This window comes from Cottoperca gobio, chromosome 7 (genome assembly GCF_900634415.1).
Source record: "Cottoperca gobio chromosome 7, fCotGob3.1, whole genome shotgun sequence".
Lineage (NCBI taxonomy): Eukaryota > Metazoa > Chordata > Actinopteri > Perciformes > Bovichtidae > Cottoperca > Cottoperca gobio.
The window spans coordinates 7630681-7653611 of NC_041361.1; the positions used below are offsets into that span (position 1 = coordinate 7630681).

General features: G+C 40.4%; 2 protein-coding genes across 2 annotated transcripts in view; one reads left to right on the plus strand and one right to left on the minus strand.

Annotated features, from left to right (window-relative positions):
• Nucleotides 1-2726, minus strand: part of b4galt5 (UDP-Gal:betaGlcNAc beta 1,4- galactosyltransferase, polypeptide 5) — a 34904-nt gene extending 32178 nt beyond the window's left edge. The window contains exon 1 of the mRNA XM_029435142.1: nt 2134-2726. Within this exon, the coding sequence (XP_029291002.1) occupies nt 2134-2239 (106 nt within the window). The 5' untranslated portion in view covers nt 2240-2726. The remainder of the gene's footprint in view (nt 1-2133) is intronic.
• A 1563-nt stretch (nt 2727-4289) lies between these two features.
• Nucleotides 4290-21945, plus strand: slc9a8 (solute carrier family 9 member 8). Its single transcript, XM_029436366.1, has 16 exons — nt 4290-4575; nt 5169-5347; nt 7046-7126; nt 8789-8847; nt 13474-13557; nt 14178-14279; nt 14549-14583; nt 15480-15623; nt 17242-17383; nt 17470-17575; nt 17737-17853; nt 17943-18025; nt 18138-18249; nt 18807-19027; nt 19711-19857; nt 20790-21945. The coding sequence occupies exons 1-16, from the start codon at nt 4343-4345 to the stop codon at nt 20901-20903; spliced, it is 1959 nt and encodes a 652-aa protein (XP_029292226.1). The 5' UTR covers nt 4290-4342; the 3' UTR covers nt 20904-21945.
• Nucleotides 21946-22931: the final 986 nt, after the last annotated feature.

Consider the following 22931-nt stretch of genomic DNA (forward strand, 5'->3'; position numbering starts at 1 on the left):
TGTGGTTCAAAAAACAATTGTTAACAGGCCACATTTGCTGCTGTTTGTGTCCGTCTGGTAGACTGTAGAGCACTTGTGCATCTCTGACCACAGCATCTGAAACCTCAAGCTACTGCTCATTCATCAATATAACTACAAATGAGTAAATCGTACTATCTATGTTAAAAAAGAAATTGGAACTATTTATGTTGAGTACCGTCGTCCAGCCTCCATCTGGTTTGCCTGTTGGGGCCTGCTGCTCCACCAGGCACCCCAAGTGCAAAAGACTAAACTGTAGCTTTTAGTAACAGCAGCAGAAGCTGCCTTGCTCCTGGTTACCATCTATAATTAATGGACTGGTGCTGCTGGTGCTTGTTCTGTTTCTGAACTAACCCCCAGTAAACCATGTGACCATTAGAGCCCTACAATAGTCAACACCCAAGAGGATGGATACGGCCAAGAGCAGCTCTCCTTCAGTTACCAGACACCATCACTGGAAAAATAGTGATCAAGTGAATGAAGGATTATTTTTACCCTGGCTGCTCAATGATTTATTTGTTTATTTGTTTCACATTTAGAGGAATAATTGCTCACTATTACCGGGACTTACACAGGCTATTCCTGTTAGTAATGTGTCCTCCACATGAGAATTGATTCAATTATTGAGTAAGTTGTCCACAGCAAGAAAAACGTGTGAACGGATCAATACCCATTTTGACGAGTAAGAGTGACCAGCTATCTCCTTTATGTTTTAGAAAGGCTGAACTTGTATGTCACAACACAACTTCACTTGTATAGACACACCCCACTCCAATAATGACAGGCTCTCATGTTTGGCAGTGAAAAGCCCTTACATCGGGATTGGAACTGTGTTGGAAATTCAATTAAAACGTTTGCTTGTGAAAACCATAACATAGGTCTATCATTGTATTAGGGCTCAGTTGATAGTTAATTGTTAATCATACGCTACATAACACTGTTTTAAGGATGCCCAACCTTACCACGCCTGCCTGTTCAGCAAGCACAACAGGAAATCCAACCAACAGTTGCTCAAATGTAATGTTGCTGAAAATGTTCCCGTAACCAATTACATCTTCTGTTTCCTCAAATGTTTCATTGTGGAATTTCTCTACAGTTGAAAAATATAGGCAACAATGTTATCGCTGCTAATTTCACATGGATCAATGATTTTACACCCACTCAGTGGAAAGTTATAGACAAACAGATCTGGTTGGCAGAGAGTCAAGGACAGAGTCAGGTGAAAGTCCACATTTTACAATAAGTGCTATGCATCATGATAAGCAGTGTCAGTTAAGCTACAATAAAGTGACTGATGTTTGGGCATCACGTGGGTTATAATGACCGAAATAGCAAGTATGAATGGCCCTATGCATCTAGGCTGACAGAATGAGTGGCCTTAGCTCGATGGTCTCCAAGAAAAGATTGGTGAGAAGAAGAAGAAGAAGAAGAAGAAGAAGAAGAAGAAGAAGAAGAAGAAGAAGAAGAAGAAGAGACACATTAATTCATTAATGATAGCAGGGATTTAGGATATACAATATTACACATCTGCATGTAAAGTAGTAAATAAGGTAAGGTACCAGGCAGAAATGGATGTAAGGAATGATTTGTTTGTCAGTGATCTCTATGATCTTGTCGACTTCACAAATGTAATTTAAGCCTTCAAATCCCTGACTCATAACATGACCTTTGCCCCTGCCAAAAACAGTCAGACATGGTGAGAATTATGAAATATACATGGTTCAACTGGACTATTCTATGGATGCCAATGAATGAACCCAAAATCAAAGGTAAAATACCATATTTTCCCTGTGGCCCCTGTCGTTACTAAAAGCATTACAATCATAGCTGTTAGGCCTGCTAACATTTGCATGATTATAGCAGCCATGATGCTCATCAGTAGCACTATTATTGTCACGGTCAGGTAGATGGATATTATAGGATAGAGTTCCAGCATCCAGCTGAGTCTCAGCATCGATTGGGAAAGATCAAGGCTCAGCAGAGGCGCATGGCCCCTTCGCTTGTCTACACTCCCAAACCGAGCATGACACATGACCTAACAGCCCATACAGACAACATCACTTCATCCTAACGTCTCAGTGTTAAACATAATCTCAGCAGTTTATTTTCACTTACCGACTCCGGGGGCGGAGTAGATGAAATACAATGCAGAGGTGGACAGTGAAAAAAGGAATAAAAGCCCAAGGAATGACCTTCTCCGGAACCGCAAATGTGTCGGCATTATACAGGCAGCAACTGCACACAGGCACGTTTCCGTATCTTCAACGACGGTAGACCAGTTCCGATGTGTCCAGATGCCGAAGCCAGTGTCCGCGGACAGCCTGCGTTAACTGAGCCGAGTGGGGTGGCCGGGTTTGCGGCAGCGATGAGGAGCCAGGCGACTAGGAAGTCAGTCTTTTTCCGCGGCAGGTCGAGCGCAGGAGAGGACCTCCAGTATTCAATCAAGACATTCAAATCTTATTCCTGAACAGATGGTTACGATTTCAGTTGCGGGTGTGTCCGATGTCGAAAACGGCTGACAATGATAGCGCAGTTAAACCTGGCCTGGTATTTTCAGTGAGAGACCATCATTTGGCTCACACACTACGTCGGTGATGGTGTTTGGCCGCTCCTGCGCTTTGCCTGCCTGCCTACTAGCTCTATGAATGGGGCTGCTGCCTCTCCGCAAAATGAGCAATACCTAAAGTGGGCGTTAACGGTACCCAACCAAACAAGTACGTTCCCACAACGTTAACAACGTAACCTGGCGAACGACGATTCAGAGAAACGTAACACTTTGGCAACCGTTGCGACGTCGGCAACGTTATGGCATATGGCAGGATCATAAGCTAGCTATTTAGCTTAACAGGATCCACATAACATAGGGTCTGATTTATGACTAATTAAAGCATAAAGGGAACAATTGCCAGCTCATTTATCTGAAACAGAATGTAAGGGGGGTAAACAATGATTTTATTTTGAATCAAAATATTCACTATTAGGCTACTTACTGTTGCTTTGGTAAAATGGGGTCTGTTTCATAATAAAAACCCTGTCTCCTAAAAATGATATGGATTTTTTTTTGTATGCAACTGTAAAGATCTAAAGCAGGGATACTGTACTTACTTTGCTGGGGTCCAAAACAAGAGGCCAGTGGCCAGTTAATATCTGGGGCTTAGCCCATACATCTGTTAGGGGTACCCTCCCTTCGAATATATACAATAAATGTGAATCAATTTCTGAATTAGAAAATGGTCTGCAGGCTATCTGGCCCACAGGCCATAAGTTAAGTGTAACTGATCTAAATTAACTATAAATTAGTGTGTGTGCTGATATGAGTAAAGCAGATTTGGCCGAGCCACTTCTGTGTGCGGGCCTGATCATGAAGATTATAATGTCCAGTTTTGTTGAAAATATATTATTCCTGAGTGTGTGTGTGTGTGTGTGTGTGTGTGTGTGTGTGTGTGTGTGTGTGTGTGTGTGTGTGTGTGTGTGTGTGTGCGTGTGTGTGTGTGGTGAACTCTGGGACCTTTCTAATATGTTGTCCTCCCCAATTGCATGAAAACTCAATTAGACTACAGCCTACTAAATGACAATGAAGCTGAATTAAAACTCTCAAACTGTTTCAATAAGAAAAAAAAAGATCCTCTTACAATCATTGTTATCGGATTCATAGCATATATTGCAGGGCTGTTGTATTTGTCTGTGTTAGGTTTGCATTGCTTTTATGAAACAATGTCATCCAGACAATGCTGAATCTAAGGTAGGAAGGTAGGGGGTTTATAATATATGCGCTGTGATCTTTAAATCAAAACATGTGTATGATACACTTTTACATTAATTTTACATCATTTAATTTACATTGATATACAACTAAATTTAAAACCATCTAATATGACTCCTTACACGGTGTCAGGTATTTTAGCGATCCCTACGTCTGCAGGTAATTTGCAGGGTACACTAAAACTACAATATCCATGTAACAGCAGTTTGACGGCTGATGCTACACTACAATTGCTTATGGGAAATCGAGTACACACGGATTACTGTGAACCATCTACACTGTGTTTATACCATTGAAAGCGTAATCTTATCCACTTTGATTACATAACTGTGCATATATACGTGCTTGACAATAGTTGCATCGAACTGGGTCCGTTTGTTTCTGTGCTATTTCTGTCCATTCTGTCTCGTCACCCATGCACCGTAAAGACTACAATTCCCTGCAGAAAACTCAACCAGGAAGTGATGTGTTGTCAACAGATACATGGAGCTGTCGACATGGAACTTCCAGTCTTTTTTATTACAAAACGTTGCTTTTGGATTTAAATGCACTGGATTGAGGATGAGAGGCGTTAACCATAAAGTTGTGTTGCTGTCCTTTTTGCTGTTGTATGTAAATCCGTGCGTGACAGAGCGAGCTAAGAGGGAACACTCGTTGGACCTGCGTGAGAGAGATGACCGAGGGGATGTGAACCATAAGGTTACTCCAGAAGAAAGCCAGCAAACATTAATAAAACATGAACAAGAAGATGGACACGATTCAATCGACCCACAAAAGGAAGGACAGTCTGTCAGGTTTGAGGCTAAAACTATTGATATTTGAGTCCTCTCTTCGGAGTAACTTAGCCCAATATAGCTAGCTAGCAATAGCTTCACAATGTTAGAAATGTTACAAAAAGCATGTTTCCAATCTAGCTAACGAACAACTAAAAGACATGTTGCTGTAGTTGCCTACAACACTCCTTAAAATGGTACAAAATTAAACACAAATCTAATCACAAGGTAACGTTACCTACATTTGAGTCTCTCTAGTGTAGTCATGTGTTATAATCCTTATGATTAAAGTAACTGAGGTTAAATAAAGTTGTTGTAACATCCAAAAGTTACTAGTTTACTATAATTTCACCTTATTATTATTATTATTATTATTATTATTATTATTATTATTATTATTATAGTAAAAGGTTATAGGAGGGGTTAGGTGTAACAACTGAGCTATCTCTGCTCTATTATCATAACGATAGTATTATAAATTGTTCAGCAGAGCTTTAAAAATATTATGATTTGAATGATGTGAATATATAATCCAAAACCGTCTTAATATCTAATGATTGATTGACTATGCATCATGCACAAACATACTTGTTCTCCTGACTGTCTCAATGCAGCAAGTCCAATGCCAGTGATCACAACAACGAGACCCTCCACTCTACAACACCTGCTGCCAAGCCGACGACTCTGGCACCTCCAACTGTCAAGCCCATTCTGCCCGTGCAGACAGGGGTCAAGGCCCAAGAAGAAGAGCAGTCCAGCGGGTTGACTATATTCTTCAGCCTGCTGGTTATTGGTTGGTAGTCTCTTTGTTGCTGCATTACTAACTCAGTCATCTGTTACTGTGAGCAAAAAGTCCTCACACATATTGTTTTACAAGAGGAATATAATCGTGTTTCATTCTGAGCATGCAGGAAGGACAAAGAAAATGAATCCACAATGAGAAATATGGTCATTCTGGTTAATACAATTGGATCTCATTTAGCTAATAATGGAGGGAAAATGTACAGACAATATAGTGATTCATTAAATCGGATGTGTGGCTGCTGATTCAGGATGAAGGAAGTGGATAACAGAAAGGATGTGGTTACACATTAACATACTTACAACAGTCTGTGTAAGGGATTTTTCAGACACAAAGTGCCCATTATACACTTAAGTTGACTGCAGGTGAAGTCACATGCTTACCACTGTAAGGGCATGTTCCAAGGAAGTGGCATAAATCATGCATGAGGTTACCAATTAGACTCGTTCCTTTTGTAGACACATAAGCGTGTTACTTAGTCTTGAACCAAATGTTTCAACATATTTGATTGGTTGAGAAAAAATGCAGCATGCAGAAAATCATAGTCATTTGTCTTCTAAAGTTAATACCATCTCATAAATAAATGAGAGGCCACCTCAGAGTACAATATAGAAGAACACATTAGTCGTAAATCATTCTCTGAACCCATCTGCTATTGGTCTGATGACTCATCTGATGACATATTGCCCTGTGCCCCCTCTATGTCCGGTGTTCTGGTGTAGCTAGTGGTTATCAGGGCCATGGCTTCCTTTTCCGTGCGCCAGTCAATTCTTCACAGTCCGATTAGCAACTTGAGACACAAGACTGGAGTTGGAGTTGAAAGACTGTCTATGAGTGCTCCCCACATGGACTGTTTACCTGCATTCAAGCAAAGTCTGCTGAATGGTGATTTTTCAATACTGCTTGGGCTAGCGCGGAAACCATAGCGCTTCCGACATCTTGTCACTTTGTCCCGCATTCATATGCATAATCAGTTTATAGAGATTGATTGTAGATAACATTTAGGAAAAAACATATTAACATTATGTACATTACGTAGTTTAATCAGGCCTGAATTTAACATCTCCCTTATGACAAAACAGTCCAGCTTTGATGAAACGACCTCTGCTGGCTTCAGTGTTGCATACACTGTGTCTTGTGATCATCTCCTTTGCGGCACTGCATTTCTGCCGCACATGTGAATTGCTGTTTATTTAACTTTGTTAAGGCCTGGGGGTTTGTCATTATAATTATGCTAATATGCGTATGCACTGATTTAGCACACTGATATACTGTACATGGTTCCAATGTACTGTCACAACCTAATTTTATGTTATAATTGGGGTCAATTATATTTTATTGTGCAGTCTCAGAACTCTAATTTTAAATGTCAAGCAACTGCTTTGTAGTCATATTTATTTCAAGCAAGCACTAAAATGCATATCTCCAAGGACTATTATGTGAATTAAAGTATCCTTTTCGATTTTCAATGAGATAAAATAAAGTTAGAGTTATGATTGTTCATAGACGTCCCTGTCCAGTCTACAGTAGTTTCTGTGAAGGAAAGCAGCCAGAGAAAAGATGTTAACACTATTTGATGTGATGGCTATTCTGGGGCTGATCCGAGTTGGTGTGACATGATGTTTTGGACATGGATGTATTTGTCCTAAATATTCATTGAGTGTTCTTTGCTCTCCCCATACGCCCCAGGTATCTGCATCGTATTGGTGCACCTGCTTTTCAAGTTCAAACTGCATTTTCTTCCAGAGAGTGTGGCTGTTGTCTCCCTAGGTGAGTACTTCTTATGTAACATGTTGCTCGGCAGAGGCCGGGTCAAGGAATGTACAATGTTCCTGTATTTTAGAGCCCTCGAGGAAATCCAGTTTGTTTTATTAAAGGCAGGGACAGTTTGAGTACAGCCATCTAACCTAACGTCGAGCCTGATTTGTGAGTTTTCCAGAATACGCACAAATAATTAAATATATTTTGTGTGTGTCCAGCAGGGAATTAAACATCTAGACCTCTGTAAGGTTACAATACTAAAATCATTTGTCATCCAAGTCAAATATGTGTCTTTTAAGATGAGCAAAGGCTATCTCAATGGTATAATTGGCAACCTTATCTAAGATTTAGCAAGTTCTTTGTTTCAAAAAGATTTATTTAGTTTCTTGTGTGAGGTCAATTCAGGTTAATTCAACTTCCTCTAATACCTTCCATTCTCTTCCTCTTTACGTGTGTGTAGAGTTACACTCACTCAAACTCCCTGGCACATCTGTCTTGACCCTAAAGGCCTTTTCCTTGTGTCAGTGTTTGGAGCAAGGGGCTCTGCTTAAGAGAGATAACACTCTGCTTACAGATCAGAAAGAACTGCACTTCCTTCCTCATCACTTCCTCTCTCTCATTTACTCATTGTGTGTTTTCCTCTGCACTGTCCCCTTCCATCGCCTGTATATCTGGGTCGTACACAATGATTTGATGCTTATGGCTAATTTTTTCCCCACCTTATCTCTCTCTCTCTCTCTCTCCTCTCTCTCTCTCTCTCTCTCTCTCTCTCTCTCTCTCTCTCTCTCTCTCTCTTTCTCTGTCTCTCTCTGTTTGTCTCTCTTTCTCTCTCTCTCTCTCTCTCTCTCTCTCTCTTTCTCTCTCTCTCTCTCGCTCTTTCTCTATTTGTCTCTCTTTCTTCTCTTTACTATCTCTCTCTATCTCTCTCGTCTCTCTCTTATCTCTCTGTCCCTCTCTCTCGCTCTTTCTCTCTCTATCTCTCTCTTGTCTCTCTCTCTTCTCGTCTCTCTCTATTCTCTCTCTCTCTGTCTCTCTCCTCGTCTCTCTCTCTCTCTATATCTCTCTCTCTCGCTCTTACCTCTCTTTCTCTCTCTCTATCTTCTTCTCTCTCGCTCTCATTTCGCTCTCTTCTCCTCTCTCTCTCCTTTCTCTTCTCTCTCTATCTCTCTCTCTCTCTCTCCTCTCTCGCTTTCTCTCTTATCTCTCTCTCTCTCTCTCGCTCTCTCTCTTTCTCTCGCTCTCTCTCTCTCTCTCTCTCTCTCTCTCTCTCTTCTCTTCTATCCTCGTCTCTCTCTCTGGTCTCTCTCGCTCTGTCTCTCTCTCTCCTCTCTCTCTCTCTCTCTCCTCTCTCTCTCTCTCTCTCTCCTTGTGCCTTTACAGATCTTTGTTTTGTCTTCGCCCTTTTAATTAATGTTCTGCTTGCCTCCGTAATGAGAGCTTAAGGCCAGAGGGGACTTTCTCAAAGACAAAACTAAGACGATAGCCCTTTTACACTATTCTTATCTAATTTATCCCTGAACTATGGTGGACATTTGTCAGGCATCTTTTTTTGTTTTAACCACTAAAATAGCACTTTGCCTCATGTTTGAACTCCATCTGTATTCTGGTTGAATATGTAATGTAAAGTAGTGAAATATTTAAACGGTGGTCTTTTCCCCTTTCTCTCTCCAGGGATTCTAATGGGAGGCATCATTAAGATCATTGAGTTCCAGGAGCTGGCCAACTGGAAGGTATCGTTTGACGTACACACCCTGTTTCTTATGTCTACACTTCACTGACCACAATTCTTGCTCACAGTTACACACAATTAATAATGGCTAGTTTGGTTTAATTTATTTAGCATAAGGCAAAACAACCACACACACACACACACCACACATATAAACGAAATACAAAATGCACATATGAAATGCATGGCAAAGATGCAAAAGAGCTACACCCACTGCATTCTTGATTATTCGCTGCAATTTAGAGGGTGGTGGACAAACGGCTGCATTGCCTAAGTGTTTGCTTATTGAAAACATGAAGCATCAAGCCTAGAGTATATAACTGCATTTCCTAGTTCTTATATGATGCAATTTATCCCACAACAAATTCTCCGGGAAATTCCCCACCCACCCCCAACCTAATAAACATCTGTTGTCCCTATGCTGTAGATTTTCATCCCTCTTTCTGTACCGTTCATTCATTTCCTGGCCACTGTTTTGGTCACAAATCTCGTCTTTCTATCTCCCCTCTGTTACCTACCCACAGTTCCACTAACTGCTAGCTATCTTTCCCCTTTGTGTCCCTATGAGCCCTCCTTTTTTCTCCTGGTTCTCACAGCCTTTAATTAACATTCCTTGTTCTCTGCCAGTGAGTGAGAGAACGAGATAGAGAGAGAGAGAGAGAGAGAGAGAGGAGAGAGAGAAGAGAGAGAGAGAGGAGAGAGAGGAGAGAGAGAGAGAGAGAGAGAGAGAGAGAGAGAGAGAGAGAGAGAGAGAGAGAGAGAGAGAGAGATATGCAAAATGGGGGGGAGGGCAGAAAAGAGGACAGGTTGTGTCAATGTTTCTTGCACACTGGGGCCCATTGTTTTTTAGCCTGGGGCCCCCAGAGTGTTGCTGAGTAATCGTCACTACTCGTAACCAGAGCCCCCGGAGCCACTTTGCCCCTATCCTGTGAATCTCTATACCGCTATCTCTGTGTTTGTGTTTAACTCACAGCAAGCAGACCTGCTCACCTGTCCCTTTATAGTAAGCATTGGCTTCAGGACCTGTTATTACTACACAGCTTCATAAAAACTCTCTTAGGTAGAGTGTAACACAGTTAGTTACACTGTGATATGCAGCAGCTTCTTTGCAGGAGCATGGATTTGCTAAGTGGTTTGTCGGCCATTGGAGACTTCAAAGGACCCAAGCCATGATGCAAATCCATTATGTCTGACCTATTTGTTTTTGAGAGAGCCCCTAAGAGCAGGATGCACCATGTAACCTGTTCAGTGAGTAACACAGCCAGTGGTGATTCTGTTAGCATCAACTCTTCTGAAATCGTGCATACAGTGCATTTACTCTCAAGTCCATGTTGGACCACCACAGTCCGCAGATTTAAACTGGATGTGTCCTCAGGCTTTTAGCTACCTTTTTTAAAGGCTTTAATGCTGCGCCATCTCCTCCAACTAGCATGTTTCTAAAGCTGGCCCACTTGGCTAATCTAGCAAGCCTCCGGGAATGCCCCACAAAACCCCTCAGGCTCAGCATCCTGTCATCACTGGCTTTACCCTCGCCTTTCACCACCACTCTGCTTTCTTTGCTTTTCGCTACCAACCCCTCTATTTCCAGTGCTCTCTCTACAACCCAGCACAAGAAGAGAGGCTGTTCCCTTATGTGCTTTTCTGGTACTGTTCACTGCTTTTCCTTTTCTGTCATCTGCCCATCTCCTTCCCCTGTGCTCTGACACAGATTGAAGAAGAAATAGCATGGTGGTAAGAAGTAACACGCTACCAGCAATTTGTCTCCTAAGGCAAAGCACAAAGAGACATACATAGGTGATATTTGCATCTACAATGTACTCCAGATAATAATGTAGTTTTCTCTCTGTGCTGTGCTATGTTTCCTCCTTTTTCTTCACTGGCTGCAGTGGTGTGTTTTAGGCCCCAAAGGGGCAGCATATACTTTTAATAGATCTCTCCCACGCCGTGGAGAAAGCGTCACAGGGAGAGCAGTTTTTTAATTGGGGTTTCAGGGGCCTTTTTCCCATGTGGTGATGTCACTGTGTGTCAAAGCTGAGCCTCCGGGGAGTCTGTACTCTGAACAAAGGTCTCTCCATCGTTCCCGCTCATATTTTTCTGTTCTCTCACTCTCTCGACCCTCTTTTAACTGTGCTCTCTTCATCTTTGGCATTCATCTTTTCTCATTTAGTTCAAGCTCTGTCTCAGCACTTCCCTAGAGTATGCCCATTCTCTGCTATCTGGTTTCATCCATTTCATCTCTCCTGCTCTTACAACATATATATTTCTCTGCTGTTTATCAATATCGGTGTTTCTGAAATCTCCTTACGCCTTCTCACACTACATCTTTTTCCTCGTGGTTTTTAGGATGAGCTCAATCCTGTGCATTCTGAGCAAAAATCTAGGGCTGAATCAATTAGTTATCCAAAAGTAATTAAATCACCGACAATTTTGATAATTGATAAATTATTTGAGTTCCAAAAATTAGCTGATTTTTACTTTGTTTTATATCATTGTTAATTAAATATCTTCTGGCTTTGGACAATTTTAAGACTTCAGCTTGGGCTCTTGAGAAATTGTGTTGGACATTTTATTAACTGAATGATTAATCAAAAATGTAATTAACAGTTTCATTAACAATAATTGTTACCCTTAATTGCAGCCCCACTAAAGTCTCTTATCAGCAAATAATACAAAGCCCTAGCTTGCTGACATCTGCTTATTTAATTCTGTAGATGTGTGTGTGTGTGTGTGTGTGTGTGTGTGTGTGTGTGTGTGTGTGTGTGTGTGTGTGTGTGTGTGTGTGTATGTGTGTGTGCTTGTTCAGCCATGAACATGCATGCATGCAGAAGTACAGCTGTAGATGTCAGATGGTAGTGCGTGGATGTTATGTCTTCTTGTGTCTCAGGTGTTAATAGTCATTCCTGACCTTTCATCTGCCCTTAAGGGTAGAGTTCAGCCAGAGATAAATGTCAAAAAGGTGATAATCTGGGAAGTCCTTGTTGGCCTTCTTTTCCTGCAATTTGCATTATAAGACAGAGTAAGCAGGAGCATAACCTTTTACTCCAGCATACATTCTGCATAGGCTGTCCTCTTTACCTGACCTATTTTCAAGAGCTTGTATTGAGAATAGTGTAGAGTGTGTATCAAATGTATCATTAGAGCCAAAGTTACCATCTTCACAGCTGAAAGTGTCACTAAGGTCATTTATTTACAACGTGTGCTGTGGTATCATGTGGTCTCATCTCATGTGCCAATCGCATCGCGCTCATCTGAGTCATAGCCTTGAATAATTGGTTAGATGGCGGAATTGTTTATAAATTCAGAAGATTGTGAAACTAGTCATGTCGTCGTGTTTTTGATAAATTCCCAGCGCTGCCCTTTTTGAACAGTTAATTTCATCAGTCACACTGTTTTCAAATGTTGACACAGTATGTTAATTAATGAATAATTGTAGATTACAACTGGGCTTGTCAGAAGGGAGTGAATCATGCTCTTATCTGGCTCAACTCTCAACAGTTAATTATTGCTAACCTATAGCAAACCATATCTCTGCAGTGTTTACAGAATAAATTGATGCTTTTTAGGAAGTAATTGTCTTGTTATCCATCTGCTTGTGGGGTTATTGGGGTTGAGAGTCAGCCTCAACCAGCTGTCAAAACTGGCTCTTATAATACAATGAGAGAGATTGTTGACTGGATGGAGTAAATATGGGCCTGCCCTCTTCCATCCTTCTGACAGACACAACTGCAGGGTCTTCCATGTGCCAGAAATAGATCTTCCCTCTGAACATTCACTGAACAATGCATACCGTAAATGTACTTTTACATTTACAAAGTTAGATTATGCACAGAACACAGTCACACACACACCACACACAAACCGGTTTATACAAGAACACATGGCGCATCATGCACACATGGGCAGCCAGAGCGTAATGCATGGGCACATGATGCCTACGCCTGATCTTGGAAGCTGGCCCGTTTATCTGAGAAGCAACAATGATTTCATTATATCCCTGAAATAATCAGCGTGCTCATCATGGTCACTGGGTTACCCTCTCGCTCTTTCTCTCTCTCGCGCGCGCGTTCTCGCTTTTAGTGTTAAAAAAGCATATATGTGTATCCATGTGTCCTTTTACGGCATGTGCGCAAGAAAGAGCATGTCAGTAGTAGTTGTAGTGTTTGAATGCATGAATTTGCCTTCATCAGTCAGATGGAATATGTGTTGGGGATTGTGTAACCATAAGCACGTGTTTTATTATTCAGTCACACACACATAATGTACTCCTATAGAAAGGTGCTGATTAGCATTAGAATTGTAGGCTCATTCAAAAAAACATGCAAAACATGACGGAATGTGTATCATACAAATCCTTTTTTTGTAAATAAGTCATTTGTTCAGTTAAAATATTTCCTGTTGGCTGTACTTTGTAATTTATTTAATCTGAAAGGATCATTTAATGTTTTTGACACTCGCAACTCCCAGCTACTTGGCCTTGGCATTTTCCCCGTTACCGCTACAATTTGTTACGATTTGTTAGAGTGCAGCTCCAAGCCAAGGTTAGAATCACTTGTCTGTCTGTCACCTGACCGCTGCTCATTTGTTACTGTGTGTTGTGTGTAACTTTGTCTCGGTCCTTCTCTAAAAGGAGGAGGAAATGTTCCGACCCAACATGTTCTTCCTTTTGCTCCTGCCGCCCATCATCTTTGAATCCGGATACTCTTTACATAAGGTATGAGGTTACACGGCTCAAGATGTAAAACAGGGCTTGACACATTATGAATGTGATGCAAACCAGCGTATGCAATATATTTTCTATGCCAAATCAATTGGCTAAAATGAACGTTATCCAGATGTGTAGAGCTAAGAATCATAGCCACAGTAAGAAATTAAGATATAATCATTTGCTAAAACTTTTTCAGTACTTTTAATTTGCTTTGCAGCACAATACATTTTGCAGTAAATTAAGAGAAATGAACAGGGAGCTAAGTAGGCTCTAAGTTTGCTTCGCCTCAGGCTGGCTACGCCGTGAAAGCAGAAAAGCATAAGAATAAGCTCTCTGTCAGTTATGTTTTTTTATTTTTTTTTATTGTCACAATTGTCTAACTGAGGTTAGGAAATGACTTTGCAAATACAAATAGGTGACTCATAACATTGTATTGTTCATCAGATTAGATTATGTATAGATATATTCTGCTCCATTACTCGCAATGAAATTATGACTTTTATCTCTGCACCTGTACTGTGCCCTGATTTTCATTTTTAATGCTTGCTACAGGTTATGCAACACCATGTAACTTCAAATGTCAAGCTACTGAAGCCCATTCATACTTTGTGTCCATGTATATTCAGGGTAACTTCTTCCAGAACATTGGCTCCATTTGTCTCTTTGCTGTGATCGGCACAGCTATCTCCGCCTTCATAGTCGGAGGAGGTATCTATTTCCTTGGACAGGTGAGGATTATTGTATTATCTGTCAACAACTCGGCCATTGCCAGGGCCTGTTAAGAGAAAGAGTGTGGACATGTTGACACCTCTTGACTAAGTGTTTCCACTGTTCCTCCTTGACTTTCATGGAACAGCTTGTTAATACAAAGTGTACTCGTAAATTCCTTTGTTATCTCTATATTGTTCCGAATGTTATGTTTGCTATTGATGTTGACATAACCAGATCTTCTTGTTGCCACTCTTAACAATGTGTGCGTCTTGTGTCTTTTTCTCAGGCTGATGTGATCTATAAGATGTCAATGACTGATAGGTGAGTGTTAGTGTTGCATTATAACTAGCATTCTATTTTCTTGCATTCCTGTAAGCAGAAAAAACACGTAGGGATTTAACTGTTGTACTACCAGGCTTTTCACATAAAAGAAAAACCTGTTGACTTCAAGGGAAACTGGATATTAGTATTTCATAATAGCAACACTCACTCACTTGTCCAGTTCTAGACCGTAGGATAATCCAGCTGCCCGAGATGACTGACACACAAGCAGTATGCTACTTGGGTTCATGCAGGGCTTTGGCCTGTTCATTTCCTTCACTAAGGAGGATATGTTTCCAGTCCCATTTGTTTCTCTGTTTATGTTTTTTAGCAGGATATCTCAGAAACTGATTCACCGATTTTAATGACATGTGTGGGGAATTTCGAACAGGAGCCAAGAAAAAGAACTCATTAGATTTTGATAGGGGAAGTCCCAAAACAAAGATGTCTGATTATGTTTTATTTAGACTTGTTTTTATAAAGACATCTCAACAAAAAACAGCAATACATCTTAAATTAAAGTAAAAATACTTTTTATTTTATAGCATGACGTTTCATAGTGCTTGCCTGGAATTGTTTACCAAATCGGGTTTACTGTAAGTCTTGAATGAGACATCCCTCCTTATATAGACCTAATATTCTGGGACATGATTTCAGTATTCTCCAAAAATCATGGAACTTATTAAAATAACAATTTGCAGGGTTGTGCCTCCTGAGCGAAAACATGAGCTTCCTTGTTTGTGATGCATTTCCTCTCTGCGTCCTTCTGACCTTGTGCATTCACAAGTTGTGTCCTTTTGTTGCCCATATGTGTTTTTGTTTCTTAACTTGTATATCAATGCTTGTAAAAGTGACTTATGATTACTGTATAACTAATGTTCACTTCCTTGCTGTAGCTTTGCCTTTGGCTCACTGATCTCAGCTGTGGACCCCGTAGCTACCATCGCCATCTTTAATGCCCTGAACGTAGACCCGGTCCTCAACATGCTGGTGTTCGGTGAGAGCATCCTCAATGACGCAGTTTCCATTGTCCTCACGAAGTAAGAGTTTCCCTCGTTCCTCCCTTATTCTCCGGGGTAAAACATATATACATTTGCCCTTGCATGATATTTACACAGCTTTCCACCTTCAGCAACCCTAAAGATTTATTAGACAATCAGAGTATTTACATTACAGATCATTTAGCGGACGCTTTTGTCCAAAGCGACTTACAAAAAGTGCAAACATGAAGATAATCATGAGGATACAACTCAATTTACAATTCAGTTCACTTTTCTGTACCTCAAAAGTTCCCAACGCAGTCTCTCAGAATTTCTTGGAGCCAAAATAAATTCTTAAATAGCAGGATGAAGAAATGTGTCCATGGTTTCCTATATGTTTTTATCTTTATTTCATCACCTGCTAATTTGAAGACTTACGCACGCACACAAACATTGACGCACCGGTTCCTCAACACTGTAAATGTCAGCTGAGGTGTAGTGAGGTATCGTCCAACCTTTGAACCCCTCCTACTTTTTGCCTTTTAGTCTATGACAGGAAGTGAGAGGAGAAAAAGAACCAGTGACCTATTTCATTTTTATCGCCATGGTTTCAAATGCAGAGAATGTGGGTACGTTTTTTTAATCAAAATTGTGTCGTCCAAAAACCGGGATTTTAAATTGTAATCTGACTAATCTTCACGGATGAAGATTGTTTCTAGAATGTTTTAACAGTATCTGTGTTATACCAGAAACGTCCAGTAATGAGGGGGGGAAAAGGCCTCTTTGCTGCCCATATGTCTCACAAAACGTTCCGCAATCGTAGGGGACAGTCTATTTAGAATTGTTTATGAAGATTGCCCTGTATCAACAAAGTGGGGGCCACACACACCAACTTAATCTTACCAAACAAGTTTGACGGAAACCGACATTTGGCAGGATTCCTGTGTCATTTTATCTGCTGTCTCTGTACTCACTATTTGGCTGCCTTTTCTCCCCTGCTCACAACCAGCTAAATGTGCAAAGTGATCTCAAGTGTCTGCAGGCCCCTGTGGAGTAAATGAATGCATGAATAATGGATAGGTTGAACAGCCCTGGCTGTTTGCTTGTTGTTAGCAGCTCACATACTGGCTTTCTTAGAAAGCTACTTTACAGTTTGGCCCACTTGTTCACAACAGCAACGCAGCTAATGCCTTTGCTTGGGAGTTTGTTAATAAGAATTAAATACAGATTATTAATTACCCTATGTTGCCTGGCTGTTTGTCTGGACAACTGATAACAATAAAAAGGATTTAAATTGCACAATTAAATAGATTATCTGCGTTTCTACTACATCAATAACTATAAAACATCCAAAAGGATGAAGAATTATTTTCACCCAACTAAGTCCAAAGAAAACTGAAGAGACAGCTTTATCTGCCAAGAAACATATTAAAGCTCGTTTTACATTAATAAAAACAAATGATTGTGGCTCAGATAGTATTCAAATATATGCCGTGTGTGGCCAAATGTCACAATAACCTCCTTCATGTTACTACTGCTCACCCACAATCTTGTTTTTGTGAGTTTGTAGTATTCAATGTTGGAGTTTTTCTGCCCTCTATGGTCAGATAAAAGTATTACAACATAGGATTTTTAACTGTAATATTGTGGCTTCATTTGTCTTTCTTTTTTCTTTCAGCACGGCAGAGGGCTGCTTTTCCCGCTCAGACAACTCCACGGTGACCGGCTGGGAGACCTTTTTGCAAGCCTTGGGTTATTTCCTTAAAATGTTTTTTGGTTCTGCTGCGTTAGGAACCCTCACTGGACTCATCTCGGCTCTTGTATCCAGACTCATGTATTGTGCGTGTGCGTGTGTGTGTGTGGTGTGTGTGTTAATCATATTTAAATTCCCTAACTCACTGATTAGTTTCTAAAACACTTTGATCTGAGGAAGACTCCTTCACTGGAGTTTGGTATGATGATCATCTTTGCGTACCTTCCCTATGGCCTGGCAGAAGGAATAAAACTGTCTGGTGGGTGCACACACACACACACACACACACACACACACACACACACACACAGGCACATTACACTATATATACTCTTCCATGCATTGCAAATAAGATTTTGTTTTTCATGTTTGATTTTATACGACTTTGTTTTAAATGTAATTATTTCTCTCCACCAACAGGAATAATGTCCATCCTGTTTGCGGGAATTGTGATGTCTCACTACACCCATCACAACTTGTCTCCTGTCACCCAGATCCTCATGCAGCAGACACTGCGCACAATGGCCTTCATGTGTGGTCAGTGAATTCCATCTTTTCCCCCAATTCCCCCTTTTGTTTTTATTTTAGAATAAGTCTCAACACTCATTTTCAATTGTTCTCTCCAGAGACGTGTGTGTTTGCCTTCCTTGGCCTATCCATCTTCAGCTTCCCTCATAAATTAGAAGTGTCCTTCGTCATCTGGTGCATCGTAAGTGCTCTTTTTATTTTATTTTTTTATGTTATCTGAATTTTGATGTTGATTTAACACCTGGAGATCATCCCCAGGATTGTCAGTGTGAAAGCTGTTGTTCTCTCTGTAGGTCCTGGTTCTTCTCGGCCGAGCGATAAACATCTTCCCGCTGTCCTTCCTGCTCAACTTCTTCAGAGACCACAAGATCACACCCAAAATGATGTTCATAATGTGGTTTAGTGGTGAGATGAACCTTTTGTCTAATGTGTCACAGGAATGACAGGCAGCCGGCTACTTGTTGGCGTCTAAACCTTGATCACTGCTGTAAAACATTGTGTGCATATGAAAGACAGAAGAGCAGAAACTAGTAGTCGATTTAAGTGATTAATATGTCGACAGGAAATTAATCCGCAACTATTTTGATAATCAGTTAATTTGTTTTTGCCATTTTGCAAGCAAGCATTCTCTGATCCAGCTTCTTAAATATGAACGTGCTGCTTTTCTATGTCATATGATCGTACACAGACTCTCTAAATGTTGGGACATTGGTAAAATGGGCATCTTTTACTATTTCTGACATTTTATGGACAATATAATTAATAAATCAATAGAGGACACAATCAGTGAATCGATAATGACAATAGCTATTTGCTGCCCTACATATATTTATGTAAAAAAAAAATTGAAACAATTTAAAACATGTGAAGCGTACTAGCGTCTAAATATATATTTAATAGTATTTACTGTTAAGTGTGTGTTCTCATGTAGCCGTTTCTTTGTCTTTGTCTTTGTCTGGTAGGTTTGCGAGGTGCTATCCCTTACGCGTTAAGCCTTCACCTGGGCCTGGAGCCGATTGAGAAACGGCAGCTAATTGGCACCACCACCATCATCATCGTTCTCTTCACCATCCTCCTCATGGGGGGCGGGACCATGCCGCTCATTCGCATCATGGACATCGAGGAAAGCCAGTCGCGGCGTAAAAACAAGAAAGACATCAATCTCAGCAAAACACAGAAAATGGTAAAAGCTGCAGGACTTACATTTCACTTCAATCTGTGCACGCAGTTTTGTTAGCTGACTTTACACTAGCTGTGCCATCCTCCCATCTGCCATCAGACCCTTACTGCTCTCTTCAGAGGGGAAAACATCAAAGGGTTGATTGTGGTGTGTGTGTGTGAAGGACACGGAATCAGCGGGTAGCAAACCACTCTCATCACAGAGCAAAACTCGGACAAGCACACAGAAACACTAACAACTGGCATCAATACAATTTCCCAGACACACCAGAATACAATTGTGTTTAATATTTCAGTTGAGCTCTAACTGCAGATAATGGAGTCATAGTGGTGTGTTTGCATGACGTTTGTGTTCAGTATTTGATGTCTTCCAAAGCTTAGTGTTATTCCCGGGCTACCAGCAACTACATCTATCAGCCTTCTGATTTACGGCTCTCAAGCCCTCTTTGATGTCACTGGCTCTCTTTGCTCCCTCGGCTCCTTCTCTCTCATCTCCGGTCCTTCTGTGTGTGATCTCGACTCCCATCACCCTCACCACTCTCCTGTCCTTTAGACATTTCCCTGCAGTGGCCTTCCTCTCCTCCGTCTCTTTCACCTCTGCCTCGTTTGTTGGCAACTCTCCTGTCATGTCTTTCTATCGATTTTTCTATTTATCTGACCTCCCCTCTCGTCCTCCTTTCTCTCCAGGGTAATACCATTGAATCAGAGCACCTGTCAGAACTGACAGAGGAGGAGTACGAGGCACATATCTACCAGAGACGAGATCTGAAGGGCTTTATGTGGCTTGATGCTAAATACCTTAACCCCTTCTTCACTCGCAGGCTCACCCAAGAGGTAAGTGAGGGAGACAGAAAGTCAATTTATGAAGCCATAAAGGGATACTTAAGTGTTTGTGGCCCCCTTTTTTGTAGGTGCTCAAGGACTGCATGGAAGCCGCTTTGCTATAACTTACATGTTTGGGCTCACACAATATGTGTTTTAAGGCATTCCCTTTTAGAAGCACAGAATATGAGAAGAGGGAATGGCAATTTGTGAAATATCAGGTGTTAAATCTACGTCAAATCTGGGTCACGCTGCGAGGCAAGGTGTAGTTGTTTACCGTGATGATATGTGCTGATGACAAACAGCATTAGGAGCCTTCAGCCTTTTTGTTTCTGTTAAACTAAACTGGAGACCAAACAGCAGAGAGTATGTTTGGTGTATCGGTTTGATTAGACCTGTTTTGCCAACTTGGTGAGAAGCACTCTGAACCTTGCGTTGACACAAACTTTTGTGTCCCTGTTCATTATTTGCTGTAGGCCAAATAAATATCCCCTACATATAGTTTGTCGTTTTGCAACTTTAGCAAATACCTTGTAGCCACCTCTGCCTATTGCCTTCAAAAACTCACCTGTAAAATGAGGATTGCAAACCTCTGCTGAAGGGTAAATACTGGATACTATCCATTGGTCATTAGTTTAGTATCGCTTCATTGTGTAGCAGCCCTTGTAATTATGATTTACAGTCATTTCTGCCCAAATTGCTAGTGCACAAGTCACAATGCAAAATGCGAAAAAATATAAAGTGCCAAAAATGCCTCAACAAGATATTTTATTTGAAATCAAAACCTCTCACAATATCAACAAAAACAGAGCTTCAGCAAATTCGATTTTGCTGAAGGGCTACTTTATTTAGTCGACACCTCGACCTGTTCATCGTTGTATATAAGATCAATGTTTCTGTAAGTTCATTTCTTGTTGCATGTGTGTAATGCGTGTCTCTCACAGGACTTGTTACACGGCCGGATCCAGATGAAGACTTTGACCAACAAGTGGTACGAGGAAGTTCGCCAGGGACCTTCAGGCTCTGAGGATGAAGAGGATGAAGCAGAACTCCTCTGAACTAAAAACATATTTTCAGTTTGTGCGTGCGTACATGGATGTGCATTTTTAGTGCACACTGGTTCTGGAATGTGTCGAATCACATCGCCGTAAAACTGGATTTGAAAATTGTAACACTGGAAGCAAGAAAAGAAGAAAAGACACAACTGTGAAATTATATTTCTCATATAAATGCCATATTGTTTCTTGCAAAAAGAAACACGGGAAGTTTTGTTCATCCTGATAATCCTTTCCCAGATGTTTCATAGCGGTTCAGGTCTGAAGGGAAGCCTAGAGGGACGTTTTCTATGTAAAGCAATACTAGAGCACCTTTTTCTCTCCACTTTTATATTGCTCTTCTCTATATGGTAATAGTTTATTCAAGGTCTGCTGAACATTTTTCTTTTTGTCAGAGGAAGGATGCAACATGCCCATTTTTAAAAGTGGGATTTGTAATAAGTCACCGGTTGCTGCTTTGAGTAGCTTCATGTTGAACTAGATTTAATTATCTCCCGGTTTCTACATTTGTATGCATTAATGATTCTGACTTAACACATATTCATACATATGTAATGAAGATAAAATAAATACCAGAAGTGACACACAAGCTGCCTTCCAGCAATGACGCAAATAAAGAGAAATGCAGGAGAGTGTTGAAACCGATGAAACCAATCATTTTTCAGAACATTAATCACTTTGCTTACAGAAGAATACTTATGCTCCAAAAGAAGTTGGAAATGTCTTTTTATTTACAATCATGGATCCAGTTTGGTTTGCCTAAATGAACTTTTCTGTGTTTATTTTCCGTCTCTGTCGAGGCTCATGCCACTACTTTGTGTCTAAAATAGAACTTGAAATGTTGCTTTTGTGATTTTTCACTATGGATTCCTGATGAAGATGGGCACCGATGAATGTTTGGGTAACTGGGAATAATGTCTTGTGAATGTTTTTTCTATTTATTTATCAAATATTTATGTGTCTATGGGATAAAAGCTTTTATACAAGCTCTATGAGCGCTGCAGAATTAATAGAAAAAATCTAGAATAAAAATATTGACATCCTACATGTTGTATCAGTTGTCTTTTGCTAAATTTCACAATTCAATGAAATGTATTCTAACAGTTACTACTTTTGAGATACATGAAGCATTTTAAATTTAATTTTAACATAAGAATATATAGAGACATCACTGTATCATTTTTTTGATAAATAAACATTAGTTAATTTAGAGCACTAGCCTGAATAATAAATGGGAACTGCAAATCACCTGAACAAGTCTCCAATGTGTATAGATAAATATATCAAAGACGGCCTAACTAAAATTCAATGTAGTGCATAAAAAACTTAAAAGCAAAACTTAAAACGCTTCTTATACAAAAAGATACAACGTTAAAATAAAAATAAATACTCAATGCCACCTTCATGCCATCGTAACACCTGGTGTATATTTAATATTCATGACTTTGATGACTTTAGAAGTTGTATGCCATATTTGAATATGAGTTTCAGTGAAAATGTCACTGGAGTTCCTACTCAGCAGCAGGTGTTAATTAGTTAAAAGATTGTAAAGTGTGAGAATGTAATGAAGAAATCCAGACCAGTCCTTAGACTAATTAAAATGCAAAAGTTTAATGTGTGGTCCCGCTGCGGACAATATCCTTTAAGATAAATCGCTCGTGTCCAACCCTTAGGAACACCAGACTGATATATCCTTGAAACGTCTCGTGGGATCTCATTAGGGATATTGATGAGGAGCTGACAGTGAACTGGTGGAAGAAATCATATCACAGTTTCCAACTCAGTAGAGTAATTAATGTTGGCAGTGGCTCCACACTGTATCTCGGGGCAGAGCAAGTGTGCAAGGTGAGACTGTAATTCAATAACTTCCAAACACATGTTTTGATCTAGACATCAGATGATTAAAAAACAAATCAGTTAGTGGGGTTGCTACCTAAAAACCCTTATCGAGAGTTATCTAGAGAAAGTGTCATATTGCCAACACTAACCAGCCTATACTGAATCTGACAACATAGGGTACAGCTGACACAA

Bases quoted from the DNA above. Each gene is read 5' to 3' on its own strand.
- slc9a8 (XM_029436366.1), top strand. From the start codon at position 4,343: ATGAGAGGCGTTAACCATAAAGTTGTGTTGCTGTCCTTTTTGCTGTTG. The intron at 17,854-17,942 runs GTCAGTGAATTC...TGTTCTCTCCAG, and splicing joins CACAATGGCCTTCATGTGTG to AGACGTGTGTGTTTGCCTTC. The intron at 18,026-18,137 runs GTAAGTGCTCTT...TTCTCTCTGTAG, and splicing joins CCTTCGTCATCTGGTGCATC to GTCCTGGTTCTTCTCGGCCG.